This window comes from Labrus bergylta, chromosome 6, assembly GCF_963930695.1.
Source record: "Labrus bergylta chromosome 6, fLabBer1.1, whole genome shotgun sequence".
Lineage (NCBI taxonomy): Eukaryota > Metazoa > Chordata > Actinopteri > Labriformes > Labridae > Labrus > Labrus bergylta.
The window spans coordinates 16,761,871-16,785,350 of record NC_089200.1 but is presented as its reverse complement, the minus strand read 5'-3'; the positions used below and the strand labels follow the sequence as shown (position 1 = coordinate 16,785,350).

The following is a 23,480-nucleotide window of genomic DNA, read 5'->3' as shown; positions in this document are numbered from 1 at the left end:
TGTTTCCAACTAATTGATATGTAAAAATTGACCTGAGGGCCATATTGAGGGTTGATGTGGCCCCAGGGCCGCCAGTTGCCCACCCCTGAGTTAGACTATTTGTTGTCTTTTAAGGAAATTATATGTTGTCAAAATGTTCAACATTACTACATACTGGTAAGTTCTTCCTTTTTCCCAGGTTGAGTTTACTTACCTGCCATTTCCTTTTAGAGATGAAGACTTTCAAAATCTTTGTGTTGATTTCATCAGTATCTTCACCAGCATGTTCATCCTGGGCACAGTATATTTAAGATTTGAATATTAAAACGTTTTTCTGAGTTAGAGGACAACAGCATGTTTGATAACAGCAACATTTGTGAAGTATTTCCTCTCACCTGGAACCATTCATGGCTCAAGCACTCAAAGGCAGATGGTCGCTTCCTAAAAGAAAGTAAAGTTTGAGGAGGTCAGATATATGTGGAGTGTATTGGAAATATTTTAGTTTCAACTTATAATCAAGTGTGGGTTTAAAATTTGAATGACGTGCAAGAACGTCAGCAAAAATGATGGATAACATTATTAATGAATTAGAAGAGTGAAGTGCTTTTCAGCAGCTCTTAGACGATTCCCCAATTATTTTCTACTTAACCTGTTTTTCTGTGCTGTGCCCTTTGAGATCACATTTTACACTCATGTTTTATCAGTGAGGATTCAAAATCAGCCGGGAGAAGCTTCAGCACAAATACAGCACAAACTTTTTCAAATATTTATGCTTGTACATTTTTAGGAAATATCTTTTATGATGTTGCAGTTTTGTGTGTGATTAGCTGTGGCAGCGTGTGTGATAATAAAGAAGGTCCCCTACTCTGGATCCGGCTGAAGCAGCAGGTAGAGAAAGTTCTGGGCCTCAGGGCTCCTATATGTGACATCAGGAGCATCCCAGTTTAGGGTCCCCTCGCCTACCCTCAGCAGTGTAGAGCGGTCAGTCTCACCCATAAAAGGGCATCGACCCACCAGACTGTCAAGGCAAATACAGAGCTTGATGTAGATTTTTTTTTTTTTTTTAACACTCAGGAGTATCGTTTATGAACTATGTATTGAATTTATTATTTTTTTCAGTGATACATACCTTATATAGGCTACAACACCTACAGACCTGACAAACAAAACAAGAGAATTATTGCAAATATCTTAAAAAAAAAAGGTAATTCTCTCTTGTATGCTGGTAGTTAAACTCACCAAATATCAGTGGCCGCAGTGACAGGTTCTTGATGAACAATCTCAGGGGCGACAAACTCTGGTGTACCAATCACACTGTATTGGTGTCTGGATGGGTCTATTTCTTGAGAGAAGCCAAAGTCACAGATCTTGATTTCATCTCTGGGTGGATACACCATGAGGATATTATCAGGCTGAAATTAAGTAAAATAAAGTATGTTAGGAACTGCATCAATAATAATATCAGGGTCAATAATGCAAGGCTGATCAGGCAATGAAGCTCACTTTAATATCCAGATGCAAAATGCTCATGCTGTGAATGTGACCAACTCCTTCAAGGATTTGCTGGATGTATGACTGGACCTGAAACAAAACGTAGAATATTACCATAACTCAAACCATTAACCCTTAATAAAGTTTGTAAGAAAAAAAGAAAAAATATCTATGACGTAAATGTGCTTGTACCTCTTTCTCTGAGACTGATCCTTTCAGTAACAAATGGTCCAGAAGTCCATGGGAACAGCATCTAGAAATGTTGTTAAAGAACTCCTAACTGAATAATATCCAACCCAAAAAATAAACCAACCATGGCAGAAAACACATCATTAAATCCTGTTAACTGGAGGATACATTTCTGTGATGAGCACAAGCGTGCGTCTGGTGCAAAAGAAATCCAGCAAGCAAGCCACCCTGGGGTGAGCCAGACGGGACAGCAAGTCCCTCTCCTGGAAGGCCCTGGTCCGATTGCTGCTGCGCAGAGGCAGAAACTTGGCAGCGAACACGTCACCTGTCCTTCTGTGGACTACACGCTTTATTACGCCGAAGGTTCCCCTATAAAAAGAGATTATCTTCATCATATTACACCTTCACATGGCTCATGAGCACGCTGGACTACACCAACATAAACTTTAAGGTTCACCTCCCAATTTCCTCATGGACATCATAGACAGAGAATAATTTCCTTCTCTTTCCCAGCTCCACCTCTCTCTCCTGACGCTCCAGTGGACCTGTAGATAGTAAAAAAAAACCTGTGAATGGAAACAGGTCCACTGCTTGGACTGCAACCAATCAACATATTGACTGACCTTCCTTACATTAATGTCTGACATGCCTCAAACGTAAGTTACATTGACCACTGGTAAAGTTGGATAAATAAATCATGTCTATAAAACTAAACTAATGAAGAATAGCAGCATTGATGATGTCCCACCTTCTTCCACTATCAGCTCAGCCTCACACGAGGCATGGCCTGAGTCATTGTAGGCAAAGCAGGTGTAGATACCACTGTCCTCACCCTCAGGGCACGTTATGGTCACTGAACAGCGGGCACCATGCTGTACTATCTCCACGTTCTCATTGGCAGCAAGCTCCTCTTCATCCTTCAATCACATAGGGACAGAACATTCTTCATCAGGACATCAATCAGGTTTAAACATTCATGTCCTATATGAATCAAACATTTTTGCCCTTAAAACACTACAATACCCTTCCGTAGCCTCTGGGATATGTTAAGAGTGTAATTTTATCATTATTCATTCTCAGAGGAGGCAGTGTAAAAGTGAACAATTCAGTATTTAAATGGTATGGCCAGCAGAAGAAAAAATATTATCTTGGAAAAACAGAAAGACTGAATATTAACGAGGAGGTTTTTTTTTTATTCTTTACATTTACAGCTTCTTTTTTTGCCTTGATCATGATACATTTAAAATATATCAATCTGAAAGCAACTTGTGTGGTATAAATAAGATATTTTGTCTTTCCCAGACGTTATGTCGCAACTTAACCAACCCAATATCACCTTTCAATCCACTCTTCATGTTAGAACTACATATTTACATTGCTCCTACCTTGTACCACTGTATCGTAGGAGTAGGTCTTCCTGTGATGATGGCAGTAAACGTAGCTGGTTTGCCCGGCTCTACACAAACATCCTCACAGGATACCTGGATGGAGGGTGGAGCTGGACAGGAGATCAGCTGAGTTAGTAATCAAACAAAGAAGTTAATAGAAGTCATACAGAGACAAGAAAAGCCACCTGTCATTTCCTGCATTGACTCGGAGATGAAGATCTCTTCCTCTTCTTCCTCTATGTAATACATTGGCTGCTGCTGTTGCATCTGATCCATTGTTGTTGTGGTAGGAACAGCCTCCTCTGTGCTATATTCAGCCCTATGGAAAAATATAAATTCAAAGTAGAAGGTACTTAAATCAGAAACGACATATCAGCCAGCAGAAATAGCTTTTCAAAATATACAGAAAAATCTACTTAATACTTTTTTACTTTCTATTCTTACACCAGTCGTTGGTGATCTCAAAAATCTTAAACAAGGCAGGTCAAGAGAGCTCGACCAGCTGGTGGTAGTAAACTTACTGTTCACTTTGTTCAGGGGGGAAGAGCATCTTAGCAATAGAGGTTGGGCTGAAATCAGTCTGTAACCACTTCTTAACAAAAGCAGTGGACCAGCCCTCTGAGTCTGCATCTGTGAAAACCAAAAGGATACTGAGCAGGACTTTATGGGAGAGGAGATTTGAATGAGTATATTTTCCATTTTGAAGTTAACAGAATCATTGGAAAAGGAAAAGTGAAACAAGTACATTACCTTTACATACCAGGAGCAGTCATATTACATTTCTTACCTTGGTACTTGAAGGTTTAACCCCATTAACCCAACACAACAACAGGATAAGGGCGCACGCCCTCTCCTGCATGTCGGTAAAGGGGGATACCTGCCCAGCACATGACCATCTTGTGTTCGTAGAAGTGAAGAGTTAGCTGGGCATGCGTTGGCAGTAGGAGAAACGGAAATGTTTTGTGGTTATTTGTTATCATGACATTGATGACTTACATGGAATGGTCCATGTGAGGAATCTCCTGCTTTAGGGCTAGTCAAGGGGAGATGGAAAAACATGAAGGTTAAGGACAATGGAAGTGCAAATATGAGATGCTGGTGTCATAACCCCACCATAAAATGGACAGTGATAGTGATGTAAACTTACAGCACATCAGGGTTTGCCTGACTTTCTTTATACTAATTAAAGTCTAATTGAGGTAAATAATTGTCAGTTCACGTTGATTTTCCTCTGTTGAAAGTGGAAACATGAAGAAAAACACAAAAATATGTCATACAATAAAATGTAGAAATGTCTTCAATGGATGCAGATGCATGGAGTGCAGTATGGTTTCTATGTTGGATGTTAGCCACTAGATCCTGCTGGATTATGGTACTGGACAGCTGTCAGAAGTTAGCTATTAGTTAGGTGTTATTGTAAAGTTTGAGAGGTTTGTTTCTCACATGAACCAACAAGTTTTAAACTGTGAATTACACACAGAGGTGAAAGTGCTTTACACCAACCACTAGTGTGACATACAAATGAAGTGAGTGAGTGGTGAACCAGATGAGGGGCCAAATTGGAAATGTAAAAAATGGTTATGTGTAAGTGATTGGTCAGAGATGGCTAAGTTAAGACAATGTACTAGTAGAATATGGCCAAAGTTATTGTAGCATTCTGGGAGAGAGTTGAACCGGTAGTATTTAATTCCAGCAGAGACAGACACAGTGCATTAATAGAGTATGGATTGTTTTTTACAACATGCTGTCATTTTAAGTTAAGAAACATGAGCAATGACTTCAATGTAAATATTAGAAATGGAAACCATGTGTGGATTATTTTAAGATCATCAATACCAACATATAACACTTTACGGTAATTCTTGTGAATGCACATTTGCTGCACTCTACATATACAGTTGTAAATGTTTATTCTGAACATTAAAAGCTTCAGTTATTCATGCATTGACTGCTGTTCAGACTCCATAATCTCAGAGGATCTAGAGACAACTAGTATGGTAGTTGGAACAACTTATGATGTGAGTGTGTGTGAAATGGGAAAAAGGAATTGTGAGTGAACTCTTCACATGGAATCAACTGTGAAAGAATGGATGAATGATATTGGTTGAAGTAGAAATTGATGCAGCGTGTTGCAGTTTGAAAGTGGAAGGATGTCATATGGATGTGATGCTGACAGGGTAACTGGATCAGAAGTGAAGTGAAGTGAAACTGGAAAATGGCATGTGCTTCATCCCTTCTCGAAAACTGCTACACTTTTGAAAATGTGGATCATCCACATGAAAACCCAGTCCTGGGCTTCAACCCTGTGTGGAGAATATTTACCTTCAGCAGACCTGGCAGTCATACCTTTAGGGGGCAAGTCCTGCGCTTGGTTGTTCTCGATGTCAATCGTCGGTATGTAAGCGGGGCACAGCCCTGCCTTGCACTTGACGCAGCCAAACTCATTCAAAAGCTATCAAAAAAAAAAAATGTTTTTTCTAATTCCTCAAAAGACAATAATTATTAGGGATATAATAATATTGATATATTTATGCCTTTATTGATAGAGATTTTATACCTCGCATTCATATTGTCCAATATCTGCCACTGATGCACTGATGACCGTCAGACACAAGATCCCGCTGCGAGCATCGTTGTGGATGGAGTATTTTTGCTGGTCAGTCAACACTCTGCCATCTTTAAACCACCTGGAAACCCAAAGAAAGATATGTTTGACACACACAACAATGAGAAGACAACAAATAGCAGCCGGTGGGGTTACATTTTCTCTGTGATGCCATACCTGATCTGTGGCAAAGGAGTAGTAAGTGTGGAGCAGATAAACTGTATATCTTCTCCATCTATCAGACAGGCACTCTCCAGCCTAGACACAAATCTAGGTGGAGCTGGAAAAAGGAAAAATAGAAAAACATTACTTGCACATACGTGTATACTTACATGTAGATACTCATTTCATACTCAGTTCAAGTAACAACATCAAGTTGTTTTTAGATTTATAGATATCGTAGATGTAGTATAAATATGACATATATTTTTATGACGTTAGTGTTTCTGTTTTTTGTGGAACTGTGCATGTACAGCATGTACAACATTTATCTTCAAACACAATTATGACTCTGGAGTTACACTCAAGTTGTTTAGAAGGACGGTATTTGTTGACTCACCCTGCACCACCACCTTAGCCAGAGTACCAGCCCTGCCCATGGAGCTGGAAGCATAGCAGGCATACTGTCCAGAGTCCTCTGCTGTGAGGCTGTCCAGGATGAGACTGCAGGTTCCGGACCTGTCTGCTGTGATGATGTGACGTGAGTCATCTTCTAAGGGCAGGCCATCTGTGAGGTTGACATCAGACTTTTAACCATTGAAACACCACTAAACAATGCATATAGGACAAATTTGGTCAGGAAATCATCCTTCTGTTATTAAAGGAGAATAAATACAGAGGAAAACGACAAACCCAACTACTTCTTTCAACACCTTTTACACTTAGAAGTTAGTACAGAATATAATCATTTGAGCGAGTTATTTCTGACCTTTGAGCCAGCTAATCACTGGTTTTGGGGATCCTTTGACTTTACAGGTCAGTTTGATTGTTTGTCCTATTTTTGTCGTGCAGTCAGACAAGAGAGACTGAAATACAGGTGGGCCTGTTGAGAAGATAAAAAAAGAAAAACAGAAATCACTCACCAAACCTTTGATGACATGTTCACCTAGATACAGACAAACTAAACATCCAACATGCATGACACACCAGCTGAGAATGTCAGAAGGCAATGTGATCCTTTTGCTACCATTTATATTTCTTATATTATAATTACATTTAAAATATTTCCAAATCCATATATTGATTGTCCAACATGAAATTCCCTGCCCAGGAAAAAAAAAATACGTACAATTAGTGGGCAGACTAGAGTTTTGTTGTAACTCCCTCAGATCTTTGAGCCAGGAGAGTTTGATCAGGGAGGAGCGACCCTGCAGGGTGTACTTCCGCAATGAGCCCCTGTGCTCATGCCACAACCCCCAACACTTTTCCTCTCCACCCACAGTCTCCTTAATTTCCACATCATTCAGCTGGTTAGGTAAAAAAAGTGAGAGTAAGAAGACAAACTATACGGAAGATGGATAAGATTTTCAGTGTACAATGACATGCAGGATATATCATTATTTGTGGCCAAATGCGGTATTACAAGGCTTCACTGTTGTCTTGCTTAGTTTAAAAAACAAATGAGACAAACTGTGACAAGAAAAGAACAGATCTTACCTTCATTTTGTTCTTGAAAGAATATGTGTCACCTTTCAGTTTACACAGTACAATGCATTCCTTGAAGAGAAATACTTGTCTCTGATGCCCTCTAGTGGCTGTTTTGCTTTCTGGAGTTTCCTCCCACACCGTTAAGACTCCCTGAAAGAAAATTAGTGAGGACCATACTATATGATCAACACATGGGACAGGATATATTTTTATAAATGCACATTAAAGACTGACAACCCCTTATTTAGGTATTCTTTAAAGAATTATAATGTTTATGTATTCTGTTAAAAAAATTGATGCTGCAACTTGGTCAGAGAAGAGTTTTGCACACTGCTTCAAAAATGAATGACATTTTCTGGTGATCCTAGGAAAAAAGTTTCATTAGATTTTTGCAAAAGCATTTTTACAAGTTTTAACAAAACTTAATAAAGTCATCATGCCGAAACCTCCTAATAGGCCCATTCATCTGTAGTTACCTGTCGCACAGGCTCGCCCAGGGTGGTTAGAGGAGCTGGGTAGTTCTCGATGAGGGACACCTGGTGCAGGTTGTCAGACCTCCAGGGTAGACAGGACACAGTGGAAAAAGCATCCTCCAGAACACAGCAGCTCTGGCCACTTTTGGCTTTGTTCTTGACCAATTCCTTGTAACAACATTTTATATTTTGAATCCCAGACATTCAGCTGACACAGTTTCATTAAGCAACTTCATGAGCAGAAAAAGTTTTAATTCTTAGCTCGAGTGGAAATAAATACCCATGAAACCAATATTTACTTTTATCTACATTATTACGAGATAACAAGACGGGCAGTCAGGCACTACCAAACTCATGTTGAAAGTAATGATTAAGATTTTACATAAAAGTGAAACTGGGCGCTGACCTTCAGTAAAGCCTGGTAGGTTTGAATCCTCTCCACTGGCTGCTGGAGGAAGGTCAGAACATCCATGACTGGACCCTCGGGCTTAGTGGGTTCTATTAACTCCTGAAGTGTGAAGAGAATTGTATCAAACAGAAAAGAACATTGGATATATTTTTTTAAAAGTTGCTTTTCAGCACATTCATCGCCACAATTACTGTAAAATGTTTGTGTTTAAATCCAACCAGATGTTGTGTGTACTTTAAAAAACTGCTGGATGGCCTTGTCTTTGATGCAGGCTTCTGCTTGTGCTTGTCCCACCATGTAGTGTAGGTACTTCTCAAAGTCCTCAGTGTGTTTGATCAGATGCATGGCCACATCATCGTCTGTGACACACGCTCTCAGACCAGGGAGAATACACCTGAGAAGAAGACATGATCTTATTATTTATTTGCATCACATAGTAATACAATCAAAATGTATTGATTATGTTTACTATAATACAATCCATTTGTTTTTCTTGTGTGTGGGTTTCATTACTTCTCATGCAGAAACACAATGTCTTTGATATTCCTGAAGATGATCTCTTTCTGGTTCAAGATGTTAATGGGGACGTTCCGGCTAGAGTCCAAATCATTTAGCTGGTGAGAGGTGAACATCTTCATCTCCTTCACAAACTCCTCTTCTCCATCAACGAAGCCTTGGATCAGTTGGCTGAAGATGAAGGAAATGAAATGCAGATTGGTTGTGTTGAAGTAGTATTTGTTTTAATAGTCCACATCTGAGACTTTTATGAGAGCAAATGAAAGAGTTATAAAGATGCTACAAGGAATACGTGTAAATGAGAAAAAAATAAGTACAACAATAAATAAAACTCAAATACATTTGATTTGAAATAATGCTCCCCTGTTTATGTGACCAGTCATTGTATGATAGCAGAATGACACACCTCAGAGCTCTTCTGTACTCTTCTCCTGTAGACCCAATTCCATCAAGATCCTGTTGTGGTGCTCTTAATGCAGGGAAGGCCTCCTGTTTCAACAAATTGCATGTATTTATGATCAATAGCTTTTTAAATTTCCCATCACTTAATTAAGTGAAAGATTCTATTGTCAGTAAAACTTGCAGAATATGATTAAGGTTTCAGATTTTCACTGTTTATATAGCTTACCTTTCTTTTCTTCTCCAGGTAGGCGGGACACACCCATCCCTGACGAGCAGGGTTAGTTTTGGTGGGTTTAGTCCTCACCAGCCACCTATCAGGATGAACAGAGTCCAGGACCTCCACAAACTGGCCCCCCTTCAACACAAAACTGTCCTTGTTTCCACTGTCAGGGCTGCAGTCTGCTCGAGCTACATACATTTCAAATGTCTGAGGTTGAAAAATAATTAGAATATATTAGACAAAATAATCCAACAAAATATCATATGGTTATTGTACTAGATTTAATCACAATTATTTGCTTACCTCTCGTCTATCCTCCTCCCCTTCTGACTCCGATCCAGAGACAGTACTTGTTAAGGGTGTGTGAGCACGGTGGTGTTTGGGAGACGGTGTCCTCATTTTACCTTCATGAGCCCCTAAAGAGAAAAAAAGGAACATTACTGTGATTTACAACTTTAGGAGAGGAGATAATAACACTGGTGGAAGAAATCAAGGCTTACCTTTTACTTTCAATAGCTTCATAGGAAGTTGTGGGGGACTTGTCTGTTCGTCCTCATCTTTTGGAGGCACTGGATCCACTGCTGTTGTCACTTCCCTGAAACAGTTTTCAAAAACTCTTTGGGTATCTTCATAAACACATTTCACATGTCGGCATTTTTGCACTACTCACCACCGCACTATTGTCTTATCTAGCCTTGTTTATATTAGTCTTTACTTATTTTATGGTTATATTTAATGTTGTACTTTTTGTATATTGAGAGCACAGTTCACCGAAGTCAAACTCCTCTGTGTGTGGGTAAGCATACATGGTCAATAAAGCTGATTCAGATTCTGATAAAAGGACAAATCCAGATAACAAAACCTATTCTCTTTCTGCTCCTGACCTTGGCACAACTGGACCAGTCTCAGCAGGTTCCATTATATCCGGAGCCGTTTCATAATCAGAGGGACTTGACACTGTTGAAAGCAGACAATCATAACATTATTTTCTGTAGACATGAGGCCAAGCACACACATATTTCTGTCATAAACAGTAAGAGAATAAAACTCACTGGAGCTGGCAGCAATGATCGAGGATGCTCTCCTCTCTTGCAGTCTCATCTGAGCGTCCTGCTCCGTCAGGTTGTAGGCCTCCCACAGAGATTCAGTAACACTTTCTACATAGTTTGCGTCATCAGGAACAGAGGTGGGTATATGGGTTTGAGACTTAGTCTGGGCATCAGGCATTTGTGGGGCGAGTTGCAGAGGAGTTATGGCTGCGAGGGGTGGGTGTAGAAGCTTCTGAGGCTGTACTACTGTTATGTTTCCATTGTAGGAGGTCACACCAAACTTATTCAATACCTCACATGTATAGACCCCACTGTCATTTGCAGTCAAGTTTTTGATCACGAGAGTGCAAATGCCGTTCTCTGTAGACTCAATTCGGCATCGATGGTCACTGGTAATTTGTTGGCTGTTTTTCAGCCAGCGCACAGTGCTGGGTTTTCCCTCTACCACACACACTAGAGTAACTGTACCATGGAGATCTGCACTCTGGTTCTTAAACACCTCTTTGAAGACAGGTCGCATGTCTTTACGTGTTTTATAGCCCTTAAAGGCAGCCTGGATTTTGACTGCAGCATCTTGCAATTGTGGTTCATCCTCAATGCTGAAGTCAAACTCTGGTGTTTCTTTGCTTTGAGGTTGTACCTGTTGGGGTTCATTGACAGGAAGAAGAGAAGACGGTTGTGTTAACCTGTCAGCCAAAAACCCAGCGGTGTTGTTATTGCTGAGGTCTTCTGGTAACTCAGTCAGAGCCTCTGAGAAAGTCTCATCCTCAGAAATGTACAGGAGCGGGATTTCTTCTGTCATCTTTGCTGCTTTTTGTTCGGCTGCTCTTCTCATTGGTTCGACTCCCAGCCTTATTTCCTGGTCCTCTTCAGGTTCTTTTTTCATTGGTTTGACTGGTTGTTTGATTGGCTGTTTGATGCTTGGATCTCTTTCTGGTGCTTTCACAGGTTGCTTAATTTCCTCATCTATCTCAGCGTCTGATGTTACTGACATCTCAAACCTTTGCTTCTCTTCAACTTCTCTTTTCAAACTCTCTACAGAAGGTTTCATAGGCTTATCACCCAATGTTTTAACCACAGCTCTTGTCTGCTGATCATCTTGATCGGTCTCTGTGTCCCTTGAATACTGTTTATCCATTCCCCCTTTTGCTTTGCTTTTTACCCTCACAGGTGGTTTTGGAGCTGAAATTTCAGCCTCCTTTTCTGTCTTTTCTGCTTGATCTACGGACTGTTTATTCACAGCCAGTTGCTTTCCCTCCCTCTCTCCTTCCGTCGACGCTTGTTGTTTCACATGCCTTCTTTGTTTGTGGTCTTCTTCAGAATCACTTATGGGAGGCTTTACTGATGGGACATCCATCTCCTCTGCTTCCCTAGCAACATTTTTAAGTGGTTTCTTTACCGTGGTCACATTTCCTTTAGATCTTACTGGTGGTTTTAAAGGTTCCTCTTGTGTTTTGCCCACTTCACCCTCCTTTGCTCGAGGCCTCTGTGGTTCTTTAATGTGTTCCTCCTCAATATACTTTTCTTTTGGTTTCAAAGATGGTTTTTCTTGATCACTTCTCTTCCAAAGTTCTGGCGCTGTAACGTTCTCTTTCCAGTCAACTTTGCTTGTCTTCTCTGAAGACTGTCCTGGTTGCTTTGACTTTAGGTCAACTTCTTTTTCCTTTTCCAGGCATATCAATTGCTTCTTATTTTGTTCACACACGATGTCTCCGTGAGCCTTGTCTGATTGATTTCCATTTTGTTCAACCTTGACTATATTCTCTACATCCCTTTCTAGTTGTATGCCTTCCATTTTAACTTCTGTTTCTGTTTCCAAAGACCTTTCTGGTTCTTCCACATCTTTGTCTTTCTCCAGGCGTCTTATTGTCTTATCCACTTTCTTCATCAACTCACTGTCTTTCTCCTTATTGCTCTCCTGTTGTGTTACATTCCATGCATCATCAACGTCTTTCACCATAGACTTTGCAGGTTGTATGCCCTTTTGGTCTTCGCTATTCTCCCTCTGTATAGAATCTTTTAGGTCAAACAGTGATTTTACATCTTTGTCTAAAGGGGTAATAGATGCTTTCCTGTTTGTTCTCTTTTTTGGCTCTGGAGGAACGGGTTTAGCCTCTGGGATGCTTGGCTTCTCATCCTCTGGAGATGGAGTTGACTCTGAAATGGCGCCTTTTGCCAAAAGCTGCACTGTGGGAGACTCTGTCTTTGGAGGAGTCAGTTGTATTGCTAGAAAATGAAACAGAGATTTGTTTAATACATGAGAGAGGTTGGACATGATTACACTAATCTTGTATTGTAGCTTTACAAATTAGAGATGCACACACCTTTTACTGATACAGTTGCAGAGGTTTCTGCGCTTCCTGCTTGACATGTGTAGCTGCCACTGTCCTCTGGTTTGAGCTCCTTGATGTAGAGCTGGAGGAGGCAGCCATCTTGCTTCACTTCATACTTTCCGATGGCTCTCAATGGAAGTTTGTTCTTCTTCCATTGTACTGACACTCCAGGCTTCGACAGCTCACAGCACAGTGAGGCTGTAGTTCCCTCCTCAGCCTCCACACTCTGTAATTCTTCTTTGAAAAATGGAGCGAGCTCTGGGTGTGTGGGAGAGAGTAGACCAGAATATTGCTTGAGAAAGTAGTTGATAGGGTGCCAAATAATATTTGTCAATATATTTAGTTTTTACAGTCAAATTGGGGTTAAATACTGAATGTTCATTGGCCAGGTCCTCTATATTGTACAAAAGCATTGAGATGCCTATTGTTCAAATATTTTAATTGTTTAAAAAAGAGAGTAGCATATCAAATTTGAATGCATACACCATAAGATGTAATGTACACACACCTTTCACTGTCACAGTTGCAGTGGTCTCTACACTTCCTGCATGACAAGTATAGCTGCCACTGTCTTCAGGTTTGAGATCCTTGATGTGAAGCTGGAGAAGGCAGGCATCTTGCTTCATCTCATACTTCCTGTTAGCTCTCAGTGGAAGTTTGTTCTTCTTCCACTGAACTGAAACTCCCGTCTTAGACAACTCACAGTACAGTGAAGCCGTGCCCCCCTCTTCAGCCTCCACACTAAATAAGTCTTTATTGAAGAATGGTTGGAGCTCTGGAAAAATAGGTAAGGATGGAAAAACAAACATGAACTATCGGAAATTATTGTAAGTTAATAAAAAAGGCGCATAAATGTCTTAGATGAAACTTTAAGTTAGGTATCAGGAAGCAGTAGCACACACCTTTCACTCTCACAGTTGCAGTGGTCTCTACACTTCCTGCTTGACAAGTATAGCTTCCACTGTCTTCAGGTTTGAGATCCTTGATGTGAAGCTGGAGAAGGCAGGCATCTTGCTTCATCTCATACTTCCTGTTAGCTCTCAGTGGAAGTTTGTTCTTCTTCCACTGAACTGAAACTCCCGTCTTAGACAACTCACAGTACAGTGAAGCCGTGCCCCCCTCTTCAGCCTCCACACTAAATAAGTCTTTATTGAAGAATGGTTGGAGCTCTGGAAAAATAGGTAAGGATGGAAAAACAAATATGAACTATCGGAAATTATTGTAAGTTAATAAAAAAGGCGCATAAATGTCTTAGATGAAACTTTAAGTTAGGTATCAGGAAGCAGTAGCACACACCTTTCACTGTCACAGTTGCAGTGGTCTCTACACTTCCTGCTTGACAAGTGTAGCTTCCACTGTCTTCAGGTTTGAGATCCTTGATGTGAAGTTGGAGAAGGCAGCCATCTTGCTGCATCTCATACTTCCTGTTAGCTCTCAGTGGAAGTTTGTTCTTCTTCCACTGAACTGAAACTCCTGTCTTAGACAACTCACAGTACAGTGAAGCCGTGCCCCCCTCTTCAGCCTCCACACTAAATAAGTCTTTATTGAAGAATGGTTGGAGCTCTGGAAAAATAGGTAAGGATGGAAAAACAAATATGAACTATCGGAAATGACTGTAAGTTAATAAAAAAGGCGCAGAAATGTCTTTGATGAAACTTTAAGTTAGGTATCAGGAAGCAGTAGCACACACCTTTCACTGTCACAGTTGCAGTGGTCTCTACACTTCCTGCATGACAAGTGTAGCTTCCACTGTCTTCAGGTTTGAGATCCTTGATGTGAAGCTGGAGAAGGCAGGCATCTTGCTTCATCTCATACTTCCTGTTAGCTCTCAGTGGAAGTTTGTTCTTCTTCCATTGTACTGAAACACCAGGCTTAGACAGCTCACAGCACAGAGAGGCAGTGCCCCCCTCCTCCACTTGCACACTAGATAAGTCTTCCTTGAAAAATGGTTGGAGCTCTGGGAAAATAGGTAAAGAATTAAAATAAGTTCAATGGTAAATAATTAACAGTTAACCAAAATATCAAAAATGTCTATACCTAAAAGACTTGTTTATAAACTTACAATGTGGGTTGAGACTAAGGTTACAGAAGCACATTATATGGCAAAAAGTCATGACAATCATTCCTTCTTCAAATTTCAATTTGTAGTTTAAAGCCTGCACTGTTAACACTACATTTCTTACTATCAAAAGTGCATACCTTTGACTGATAAAGTGGCAGAAGTCTCCACACTTCCTGCTTGACATGTGTAGTTTCCACTGTCCTCAGATTTAAGATCCTTGATGTGCAGCTGGAAATGGCAGCCTTCTTGCTTCATCTCATACTTCCTGTTAGCCCTCAGTGGCAGCTTGTTCTTCTTCCATTGTACTGAAACTCCAGGTTTAGACAGCTCACAGTTCAGATAGGCTGTACCTCCCTCCTCCACCTCCACACTACACAAGTCTTCCTTGAAATATGGAGGAAGCTCTGGAATAATAGATAGGGATTAAAAAAACTTAATTCAAGTGGCCATATTTAAAAATGAATAAAAAGGTCTAAAATGTACTTGATCATACTAACAGTATCAAGACCTGCAGTACCAGTAAACTTATAATATAACTTTGGACTGTAATAGTAGTTCAGTGCCACTCAGAAGGTTAAGACAATCAGAAATTCTTCTAATCTCACAGTGTTTGAATGCATACAGTACATCGCTAACACTTGTTTTTTATTACCAAACAGACAAACCTTTCACTCTCACAGTTGCAGTGGTCTCTTCACTTCCTGCTTGACATGTGTAGCTTCCACTGTCCTCAGGTGTGAGATCATTGATGCAGAGCTGTATGAGGCAGCCATCTTGCTTCGTGTCATACTTCCAGTTAGCTCTCAATGGCACCTTATTCTTCTTCCATTGTACTGACACTCCGGGCTTGGACAGCTCACAGTACAGAGAGGCTGTACCTTCTTCCTCGACCTCCACACTTTGTAATTCTTTCTTAAAGAATGGTGCAAGCTCTGCAAGAATGGGTACAGATTGAAAACAAAAACTTATCATTCATGTTAAAAAAAAATCAAAGACTGTTTTCACCTTACAAATAGGAGAAAGTGCATTTTGCACATAACAAAACATTGTCTAGAATTTTAAGATATATAACAATGTAAATGGTTGATCTACATAGTAGCTTCTTACTTATCGTGGGAAGGTTTGATATATGGCTAAATGTATGCAAAGAAACACTGTATTCATTGATGGCAAATGCACAAACCTTTCACTGTCAAAGTTGCAGAAGTCTCTACATGTCCTGCTTGACAAGTGTAATCTCCACTGTCCTCAGGTTTGAGATCCTTAATGAGCAGCTGGAGGAGGCAGTCATCCTGCTTCATTTCACACTTCCTGATAGCTCTTAATGGCACCTTATTCTTCTTCCATGTTACTGTTACCCCAGGCTTAGACAGAGCACAGTACAGAGAGGCACTACCTCCCTCCTCGACCTCCAAATTTTGTAATTCTTCTTTAAAGAATAGTTCTAGCTCTGCAAAAAAGGGTTAATATTGAATATACACATAACTGTTCATGTGAATGGAAATATGTTCCCAACAAACAGAAGCATTTGTGTCTTGCAGAGCAGACATTGTCAACACTTTTCAACAAGTTTTTAAGTTAAAATGCTTAATTGCAGTTTTTTTGTAGTTAAAGCATGTAGAGCAAAAACAGGATCGTTCACTGTTAAATGCACACACCTTTCACTGTCACAGTTGCAGTGGTCTCTGCACTTCCTGCTTGACAAGTGTAGTTTCCAGAGTCCTCAGGTTTAAGATCCTTTATGAGCAGCTGGAGGAGGCAGCCATCCTGCTTCATCTCATACTTCCTGTTGGCTCTCAGTGGCAGCTTGTTCTTCTTCCAGGTAACTGATACACCAGGCTTAGACAGCTCACAGTTCAGAGTGGCAGTGCTTCCCTCATCAGCCTCTACACTTTCCAAGTCTTTTTTGTAGAATGGAGGGAGTTCTGGACAGAAAAGGCACGGATAACTTTATTTTGTATCTATAATATAATGTGATATGTTCATAACATCTCAACAGAACAGAGTTATTATAGCGTTTTGGACTACTGTAATGCTTAACTAACAGACAGACCAGAGAAGAACAGCAAAAGTGCCTTACAATAAATACAAATATATCTTATACTAACATCCTCTATTCAAGTCATATATTCATGAAACACACAAACCTTTCACTGTAATGGTTGCAGTTGTTTCTTCCTGTCCTGCTTGACATGTGTAGCTGCCACTGTCCTCAAGTGTAAGCTCTTTGATGTGAAGTTGGAGGTTGCAGCCATCCTGCCACATCTCATACTTCCTGTTTGCTCTCAGCGTTAACTTGTTCTTCTTCCATTGCACTGACACTCCAGGCTTTGACAGCTCACAGTACAGAGTGGCTGTATCTCCCTCCTCGACCTTCAGATTTTGCATTTCCTCTTTAAAATATGGTGGGAGCTCTGTGAAATATAAAATGTTTAAGACTCACAAAAAATAAATGTTTCATAATTACAGTCACTAAATTTACCAGACTTGTAAGATAAGGCCGAATGTGATCTGGACGGTATTTGTGATACATGAGTTTCAGAAAATTCAGTTGATAATTATTTGAATTGTTTAATGCTTGCACACTACTTAGAATGAAATATAACAATGTCCAAACAGACAACCTTTTACTGTCACAGTTGCTGTTGTTTCTGCACTTCCTGCTTGACATGTGTAGCTTCCACTGTCCTCAGGTGTGAGGTCCTTGATGTGGAGCTGGACGAGGCAGCCATCTTGCTTCATGTCATACTTCCTGTTAGCTCTAAGTGGAAGTTTGTTCTTCTTCCATTGTACTGACACTCCAGGCTTAGACAGCTCACAGTGCAGAGAGGCTGTACCTCCCTCATCAAGTCTCACATTAAGCAATTCTTCTTTGAAAAATGGCGGGAGCTCTGGAAAATATCAGGAAGAATAGGGACTAATGAAGAAATGTGTCTTAAGTCAAAAAGAAGTAACAATCCAGAAATAAGCAAGTAAGGCCCAAATAAATGGTAGGAATAACGTTCATGTAGCCTTCTTGAGTTAAAGCTTAAAGCCATGTAATACTTTGAAAACAAACACCTTTTACGGACACGTTTGCCGTCGTCTCTGCACTCCCTGCTTGACATGTGTAGCTTCCACGGTCCTCAGGTGTGAGATCCTTGATGTGGAGCTGTATGAGGCAGCCATCTTGTTTCATTTCATACTTCCTGCTAGCCTTCAGGGGTAGTCTGTTCTTCTTCCATTTCACCGATTCAAAAGGACCTGACAGCTCACAGCACAGGGTGGCTGCACTCCCCTCCTCGACTTCCACGCCTCTAAGTTCCTTCTTGAAGAATGGAGGGAGCTCTAAGAAAATGGGTTTGGAAGTACAATGTTACATCTCTCTACACAACAGGTAACGGGTTAGATGTTAATACAAAAACACTCAAACCTTTCACTGTAACAGTTGCAGTGGTCTCCGCACTTCCTGCTTGACATGTGTAGCTGCCACTGTCCTCAAGTTTGAGATCCTTGATGAGGAGCTGGAGGAGGCAGCCATCCTGCTGCATCTTGTACTTTCTGCTAGCTGTTATTGGCAGTCTGTTCCTCCTCCATTGAATCGGCACTCCAAGTTTAGAAAGCTCACAGTACAGAGAAGCTGAACCTCCCTCTTCAACTTCTAGACTCTGTAATTCTTCTAAGAAGCATGGAGGGAGTTCTATGGAAATATGGGAGAAGAACAGGAATTGACGCATTTTGTGTAGTAAGTTTATTTCCTAGTATAATCTGCTAAATGTAGTTCCTGTTCATATAACACGGGTAAAACAGTGAACATCAATCCACCACCTTTAAACAACATTATACACTTTTACCTGTCACAGTAAGTTTGGCATTGCTTTGCTCATCTCCTGTATCACAAGAGTATATGCCAGTATCCAAGGGATCCACATCATGGATGAGTAGTAGGTTAATGTTTCCCTCCTTAAGTAGTTCATATTTATCACCATGTCGGAGGGGGATGTGGTTGCGCCTCCAGGTAACCAGGGAGGTTAAATCAGAGGTCTTGCAGGACAAAGTGGCTGTTTCTCCTTCCATGATCACAACATCTTGAGGCTTCTCCTCAAATAAGACTAGAATGGAAGAATGTTATATTCATTTGAGTGCTTCAAAGGAAATGACTTCTTATTCTTCTTCTTATCAACGTCTTAGATCCCTAATGTTGCTTTTTACCTTTAGGCCTAAGTAGAACTAGCAAACTTGCAGAGGTCCTCTCTTCCCCAATCACAAAAGCCACAGTGCCAGTCTCCTCAGGTGTTGTCATGGTGAGGACCAGTCGATGCTGATGACCCTGGCAGGTCATCTGGTTCATTTCATTCTTCTGGAGAGGGCTGGAGCCTAGCCACCAGACGCCCTCACTCACATCTGCGTGGCTCAGCTCACACACAAATGTTGCATCCTCACCCGCCGTCACTGTTATGTCGTGGAGCAGCGTAACAATCCGCACGCGCTCTGTGGAAGAAGAGGAAGCTATACAGCTGGCTTTTTAGAGATGGAATGGGATTTATTTTCAACATATTAGGTGAGAACAGCATTGTGGTTAGTACAACAACAAATCTAACATCTGTAAATAAAGGGATAAAGTCTTCTGTAGTATCCACATACCCCTCACTATCAGCTTGGAAGTTGTCTTCTTGCCTCTGCTGATACAGCAGTACTCTCCAGCGTCCTCCAGACACAGTTTCTTGATCTCCAGAGTGTGTGTTGGGCCTTTCTTCTTTAAAATGTATCTCCCTCCTTCCTCTATCGTTGTGTTATCCTTCTTCCAAGTGACAGGAACATTAGCGCTGGAAACTTCACAAGACAGTAACACAGATTTCCCTTCCATCACCGCTTGGTTTTCCAATTCCTTCTCAAAGAACACCGATGCTGCCGCTGGTAAAAAGAAGGAAAGGAGGGAACTTGTTACAAAAGTCTAAATTCTTAACCAAAATCTGATCTAGTTATCATAACAAATCAGGATCCTGTGTTTATTTAGGAAAGAACATGCACTCCAATTCATCAGTGGTATTAAGCAGGTATTGGGGGTATACCACGTTATCAGCCAACAGATTTACTCGTGTGATTGTAGGATTCATATTATTTGTGGAGATTTTGGAATGATAATTCTCAAATGATGAGAGTCATGTTAAATAGGAACAAACAAGTGGATAATGGAGTCTATCTGATACTGTATTATTACTATAATAATGCCAAATAACAGCGGCTGCACTTTGAAATCAACAGTACATCAGCAGATTCCCCAGCACTGATGAGGCAACAAGGCAAAAATAACTTTGCATTTTATTGCAACAGTGCATCTATACAGGATATAGTTACACTTATCAACTGTAGGTTATAGCAGTTGTTACCATACACCTAACCTGATCTCAGACTTCCCAGAATTCCCATGTTAACTATAGCTGCTTGCATGACAACAGCACGTCTGTTACCTCTCACGTTGACTTCAGCCGTTGTCTTCTGCTCTCCCAGGACACAGCTGTACTCCCCGACATCCTCGGGCTGGATGTTTTTGATGTGCATCTCAGCTATATTCCCTTTCTGCGTCATCTGATATCTTCCCCCGTGATAAAGCTGGTCCTCCGCCTTCCACCAGTGCACAGGCACCCCGGCCCTCGACAGCTCACAGCGAAGGGACACGTTGCCTCCCTCAGGGGCCTCCTGGTTCTTCAGACCCATTTTGAAGGTGAGGGGGATAGCTGTGGAGACACCGATTTTGTGTTTTTTTGATATTTAATGTCAAGCTGTCTAACGCTAAATTAATGTAATTTGTTTTTTTTAAAGCAGATACAATTGGCCATTCTTTAAGAAGAACTGTATTCAGAAAACAAAATGTAATAATTTAAAAAGGAATGACTAAAAAAGTAAAGTTGTTGGTGGTTGAGCTTTATGCTGTTATTAAAATATATATTATTACTTTTTTCACTTTTTGTCATTTAAACGTCAGTTCTTTTTCAAAAAGTTTAAAATCTTCTCTTACGTGTAATGGTGATGTTGGCTGTGGTCTTGACATCACCATAGTTACAGCTGTAAAGTCCGCTGTCCTCAAGCTGTGAGTTTTTGATGGTAAGCTCCATTATGCAATTTCGATTTTTAATCTGGTACTTGAAATTATTCTTCAGTGGCTCTTGTCCTTTCCTCCACTCTACAGAAAGGCCAGGCTTCGACAGCTCGCAGCTCATGGTCACGCTGTTCTCCTCCTCCACCTGCTGGCTCTTTAACTTTGTCTTGAATGTGATGGGAGGAGCTGCAAAGACAACCATGGCCTGGTTATTCTGCCTATTCAATTAAAAAAAAAAACTGCTTCCCTTATTGTGTTCTTGCAATTCTAAAAAAAACTCAATGAAATCAAAGAGAATGTCCTGTTTAAAGCATGGGATCTCTTTCCTACCTTTGACAGTGAGCTCAGCAGATGATTGGCTGTCATCAGTCTTGCAGGTATATTTCCCAGCATCACTTTCCTCTACGTTGTTAATGATCAGTTTAGTGAGACGCCCCTCCTGCTTCATCTCATATTTGTATCCGGGTTTGAGGACCACTCTGCCTTTCCTCCAGTCCACTGGAGCTCCAGGTTTGGAGAGCTCACAGCAGAAAACTCCACTGTCGCCTTCCTTCACCTCCAAATTCTCCACATCTTTTTTAAATGTTACAGGAATTGCTGGAAATAAAAAAAACAACAATGTATAAGGCAAAGTGGAAAATGGAAATACATTCCTCTCACTCTCAATTTTTTATTTCGGGTTTAATTTTTAGTAAAGGTTTTTCTCTCTGTGCTGAACAGAAATGTATCTTCATGTGGCTATCGTGAAGCATACCTCTTACTCTAATGTCAGCTGATGTCACAACAGAGCCAACAAAACAGCTGAACTCCCCAGCATCTTTAAGACTTAAATTCCTGATCAGCATCTCAGCCATCCTGCCCTCCTGCTTCATCTGGTATTTTTCTCCCTCATTCAGAAGTTGAGCAGCTTTCCTCCACTCGACTGTGATTCCTGGTTTAGAAAGCTCACAGCGAAGTGTGACACTGCCCTCCTCCACAGCTTCCTGGTTCTTCAACTTTTGCTTGAAAGTTACAGGGATTGCTGTGGACAGACAAGCAAGAAAGACACAGAAATCACGGTATAAAGCATTCAGATATCCAAAGCAAAGTGTTTCTCTTAAATAACAAGAACTGTCTCTCACCGGTGATGATGATAGTGGCAGCGGTCCTTATGTCATCACAAACACAGCTGTATGTGCCACTGTCCTCAGGCTGGCTTTTTCTGATGAGGAGCTCCATGGTGAAGCCGCTCTGTTTCATCTGGTATTTCTCTCCATTGGTCAGCACTTTGTCTCCTTTCTTCCACTGAACTGGAATGCCGGGTTTGGAGAGCTCACAGCAGAGTGCCACTCCATTGCCTTCCTGCACCTGAATATTCTTCAGTTCCTGAAGAAATCTGATTGGTCGCTCTGAGGCAGAAGAAATAGAAACTTTTTTGATATGTTTTACATTCACATTTAACACAATTTACTACCTCTGGCATCTTATCACAGACCTAAATATAAGTTCAGTAGCCAAAGCAATAGTACAAGCAATACTGTTTAAAGTTCTGGCAAGTGGGGCACCAGTGAGCTGAGGGGTTACACTGTGTATCCCATGTACAGAGGCTATGGTCCAAGGAGCGGGGGACCAAGGTTTGACTCCAACCTCTGTACTTTATCACATGGCATTCCCCACTCTCTCTTCACAGTTTGCTACTCTATTCACTTTCCCACCTTCCGGATAAAGGTATGAAAAGCCCCCCCAAAAATAAAAAAATTAAAGTTCAGCCAATTACAAAGGCCATTATGAAGACTGAGATGTCATAAAAGAAATATTAAATTTAAATTTAAATTAAAAACTACCAATGGCTCGCCATCTTGTATATACAACTACTGTTGACAAAGAATGTATGATAATACAAATCTGTAATATGGTAAGTGTAAGAGCCTTGTAGCCATTAGTTGACAATTTTATTGTGGCCTGCATCAGCCCCCTCCCCCCACACCCCCACAACACCTGAGCTTGTACTATGTGGCCCTATTGCTGTTGAAGTTGGAAAGCCCTGATGTAACTGTTCTGTTTGCTTCTGAAGTACTCACCATTTACTTTGACCACAGCTTTGGTCCTTTGATCTCCACATATACAGGTATAATCTCCAGTGTCGTCCAGACTGAGCTCTGATATCTTCATTTCCACCAGCAGGTCCTTTTTCCTCATTTGGTATTTGTCTCCATTTCTCAGCAGCTCTGTACCTCTCCTCCACTCCACTGCGAGGGCAGGTTTGTCGAGCTCACAGTGCAGGACCATGCTGTTGCCCTCAGTCGCCTCCTGGTCAGTTAGTGGCAACTTAAAACTTGGTGGTAAACCTATCAACAGAGAACATGTCTGACATGTCAGAAGAAGGGCTAGGGACCGAACAGCCAACAATAAGACTCCTTCAGTACCACCTAAGCAACAATACAATGCTTGAGCCACAGCCAAGTGACTCAGGCTTCTAAGAAAATGTATTGGATTAATAATTCATAAATCTTAAAGCTTGACCGAGAAGGCTCTTCTGAACAAAATCGGCTAAAGGGGAAACAAACTAACAAAATCTGGTTATGCAGATATCAACAAACTGGATTTGAAACACACGTCTTTATCTGAACAGTGACAGTGAACTCAATGAATATCGCAT

General features: G+C 40.9%; 1 protein-coding gene across 4 annotated transcripts in view; it reads right to left on the bottom strand.

The window, feature by feature from the left end:
* Positions 1 to 23,480, bottom strand: part of obscna (obscurin, cytoskeletal calmodulin and titin-interacting RhoGEF a) — a 43,080-nt gene that overhangs the window by 6,694 nt on the left and 12,906 nt on the right. For 3 of the 4 annotated variants that reach the window (XM_065955868.1, XM_065955866.1, XM_065955865.1), the window contains exons 22-73: positions 22,903 to 23,169; positions 21,964 to 22,230; positions 21,597 to 21,863; positions 21,173 to 21,439; positions 20,762 to 21,028; positions 20,214 to 20,480; positions 19,387 to 19,656; positions 18,955 to 19,251; positions 18,597 to 18,854; positions 18,176 to 18,442; positions 17,824 to 18,090; positions 17,388 to 17,654; positions 16,911 to 17,177; positions 16,422 to 16,688; positions 15,947 to 16,213; positions 15,429 to 15,695; positions 14,901 to 15,167; positions 14,392 to 14,658; positions 13,998 to 14,264; positions 13,604 to 13,870; positions 13,210 to 13,476; positions 12,693 to 12,959; positions 10,372 to 12,594; positions 10,204 to 10,276; positions 9,820 to 9,914; positions 9,623 to 9,735; positions 9,326 to 9,526; positions 9,104 to 9,186; positions 8,695 to 8,868; positions 8,416 to 8,575; positions 8,179 to 8,280; positions 7,776 to 7,940; positions 7,309 to 7,449; positions 6,941 to 7,118; positions 6,581 to 6,694; positions 6,212 to 6,379; positions 5,830 to 5,932; positions 5,605 to 5,734; positions 5,394 to 5,499; positions 3,569 to 3,677; positions 3,233 to 3,366; positions 3,045 to 3,157; positions 2,408 to 2,576; positions 2,117 to 2,204; positions 1,828 to 2,028; positions 1,663 to 1,723; positions 1,483 to 1,560; positions 1,219 to 1,391; positions 1,109 to 1,135; positions 845 to 997; positions 375 to 420; positions 194 to 271 (exon numbers count right to left, since the gene is read on the bottom strand). In XM_065955868.1, the coding sequence (XP_065811940.1) occupies positions 194 to 271; positions 375 to 420; positions 845 to 997; positions 1,109 to 1,135; positions 1,219 to 1,391; positions 1,483 to 1,560; positions 1,663 to 1,723; positions 1,828 to 2,028; positions 2,117 to 2,204; positions 2,408 to 2,576; positions 3,045 to 3,157; positions 3,233 to 3,366; positions 3,569 to 3,677; positions 5,394 to 5,499; positions 5,605 to 5,734; positions 5,830 to 5,932; positions 6,212 to 6,379; positions 6,581 to 6,694; positions 6,941 to 7,118; positions 7,309 to 7,449; positions 7,776 to 7,940; positions 8,179 to 8,280; positions 8,416 to 8,575; positions 8,695 to 8,868; positions 9,104 to 9,186; positions 9,326 to 9,526; positions 9,623 to 9,735; positions 9,820 to 9,914; positions 10,204 to 10,276; positions 10,372 to 12,594; positions 12,693 to 12,959; positions 13,210 to 13,476; positions 13,604 to 13,870; positions 13,998 to 14,264; positions 14,392 to 14,658; positions 14,901 to 15,167; positions 15,429 to 15,695; positions 15,947 to 16,213; positions 16,422 to 16,688; positions 16,911 to 17,177; positions 17,388 to 17,654; positions 17,824 to 18,090; positions 18,176 to 18,442; positions 18,597 to 18,854; positions 18,955 to 19,251; positions 19,387 to 19,656; positions 20,214 to 20,480; positions 20,762 to 21,028; positions 21,173 to 21,439; positions 21,597 to 21,863; positions 21,964 to 22,230; positions 22,903 to 23,169 (11,657 nt within the window). The remainder of the gene's footprint in view (positions 1 to 193; positions 272 to 374; positions 421 to 844; positions 998 to 1,108; positions 1,136 to 1,218; positions 1,392 to 1,482; positions 1,561 to 1,662; positions 1,724 to 1,827; positions 2,029 to 2,116; positions 2,205 to 2,407; positions 2,577 to 3,044; positions 3,158 to 3,232; positions 3,367 to 3,568; positions 3,678 to 5,393; positions 5,500 to 5,604; positions 5,735 to 5,829; positions 5,933 to 6,211; positions 6,380 to 6,580; positions 6,695 to 6,940; positions 7,119 to 7,308; positions 7,450 to 7,775; positions 7,941 to 8,178; positions 8,281 to 8,415; positions 8,576 to 8,694; positions 8,869 to 9,103; positions 9,187 to 9,325; positions 9,527 to 9,622; positions 9,736 to 9,819; positions 9,915 to 10,203; positions 10,277 to 10,371; positions 12,595 to 12,692; positions 12,960 to 13,209; positions 13,477 to 13,603; positions 13,871 to 13,997; positions 14,265 to 14,391; positions 14,659 to 14,900; positions 15,168 to 15,428; positions 15,696 to 15,946; positions 16,214 to 16,421; positions 16,689 to 16,910; positions 17,178 to 17,387; positions 17,655 to 17,823; positions 18,091 to 18,175; positions 18,443 to 18,596; positions 18,855 to 18,954; positions 19,252 to 19,386; positions 19,657 to 20,213; positions 20,481 to 20,761; positions 21,029 to 21,172; positions 21,440 to 21,596; positions 21,864 to 21,963; positions 22,231 to 22,902; positions 23,170 to 23,480) is intronic. The other variant, XM_065955867.1, reaches the window with a different exon arrangement.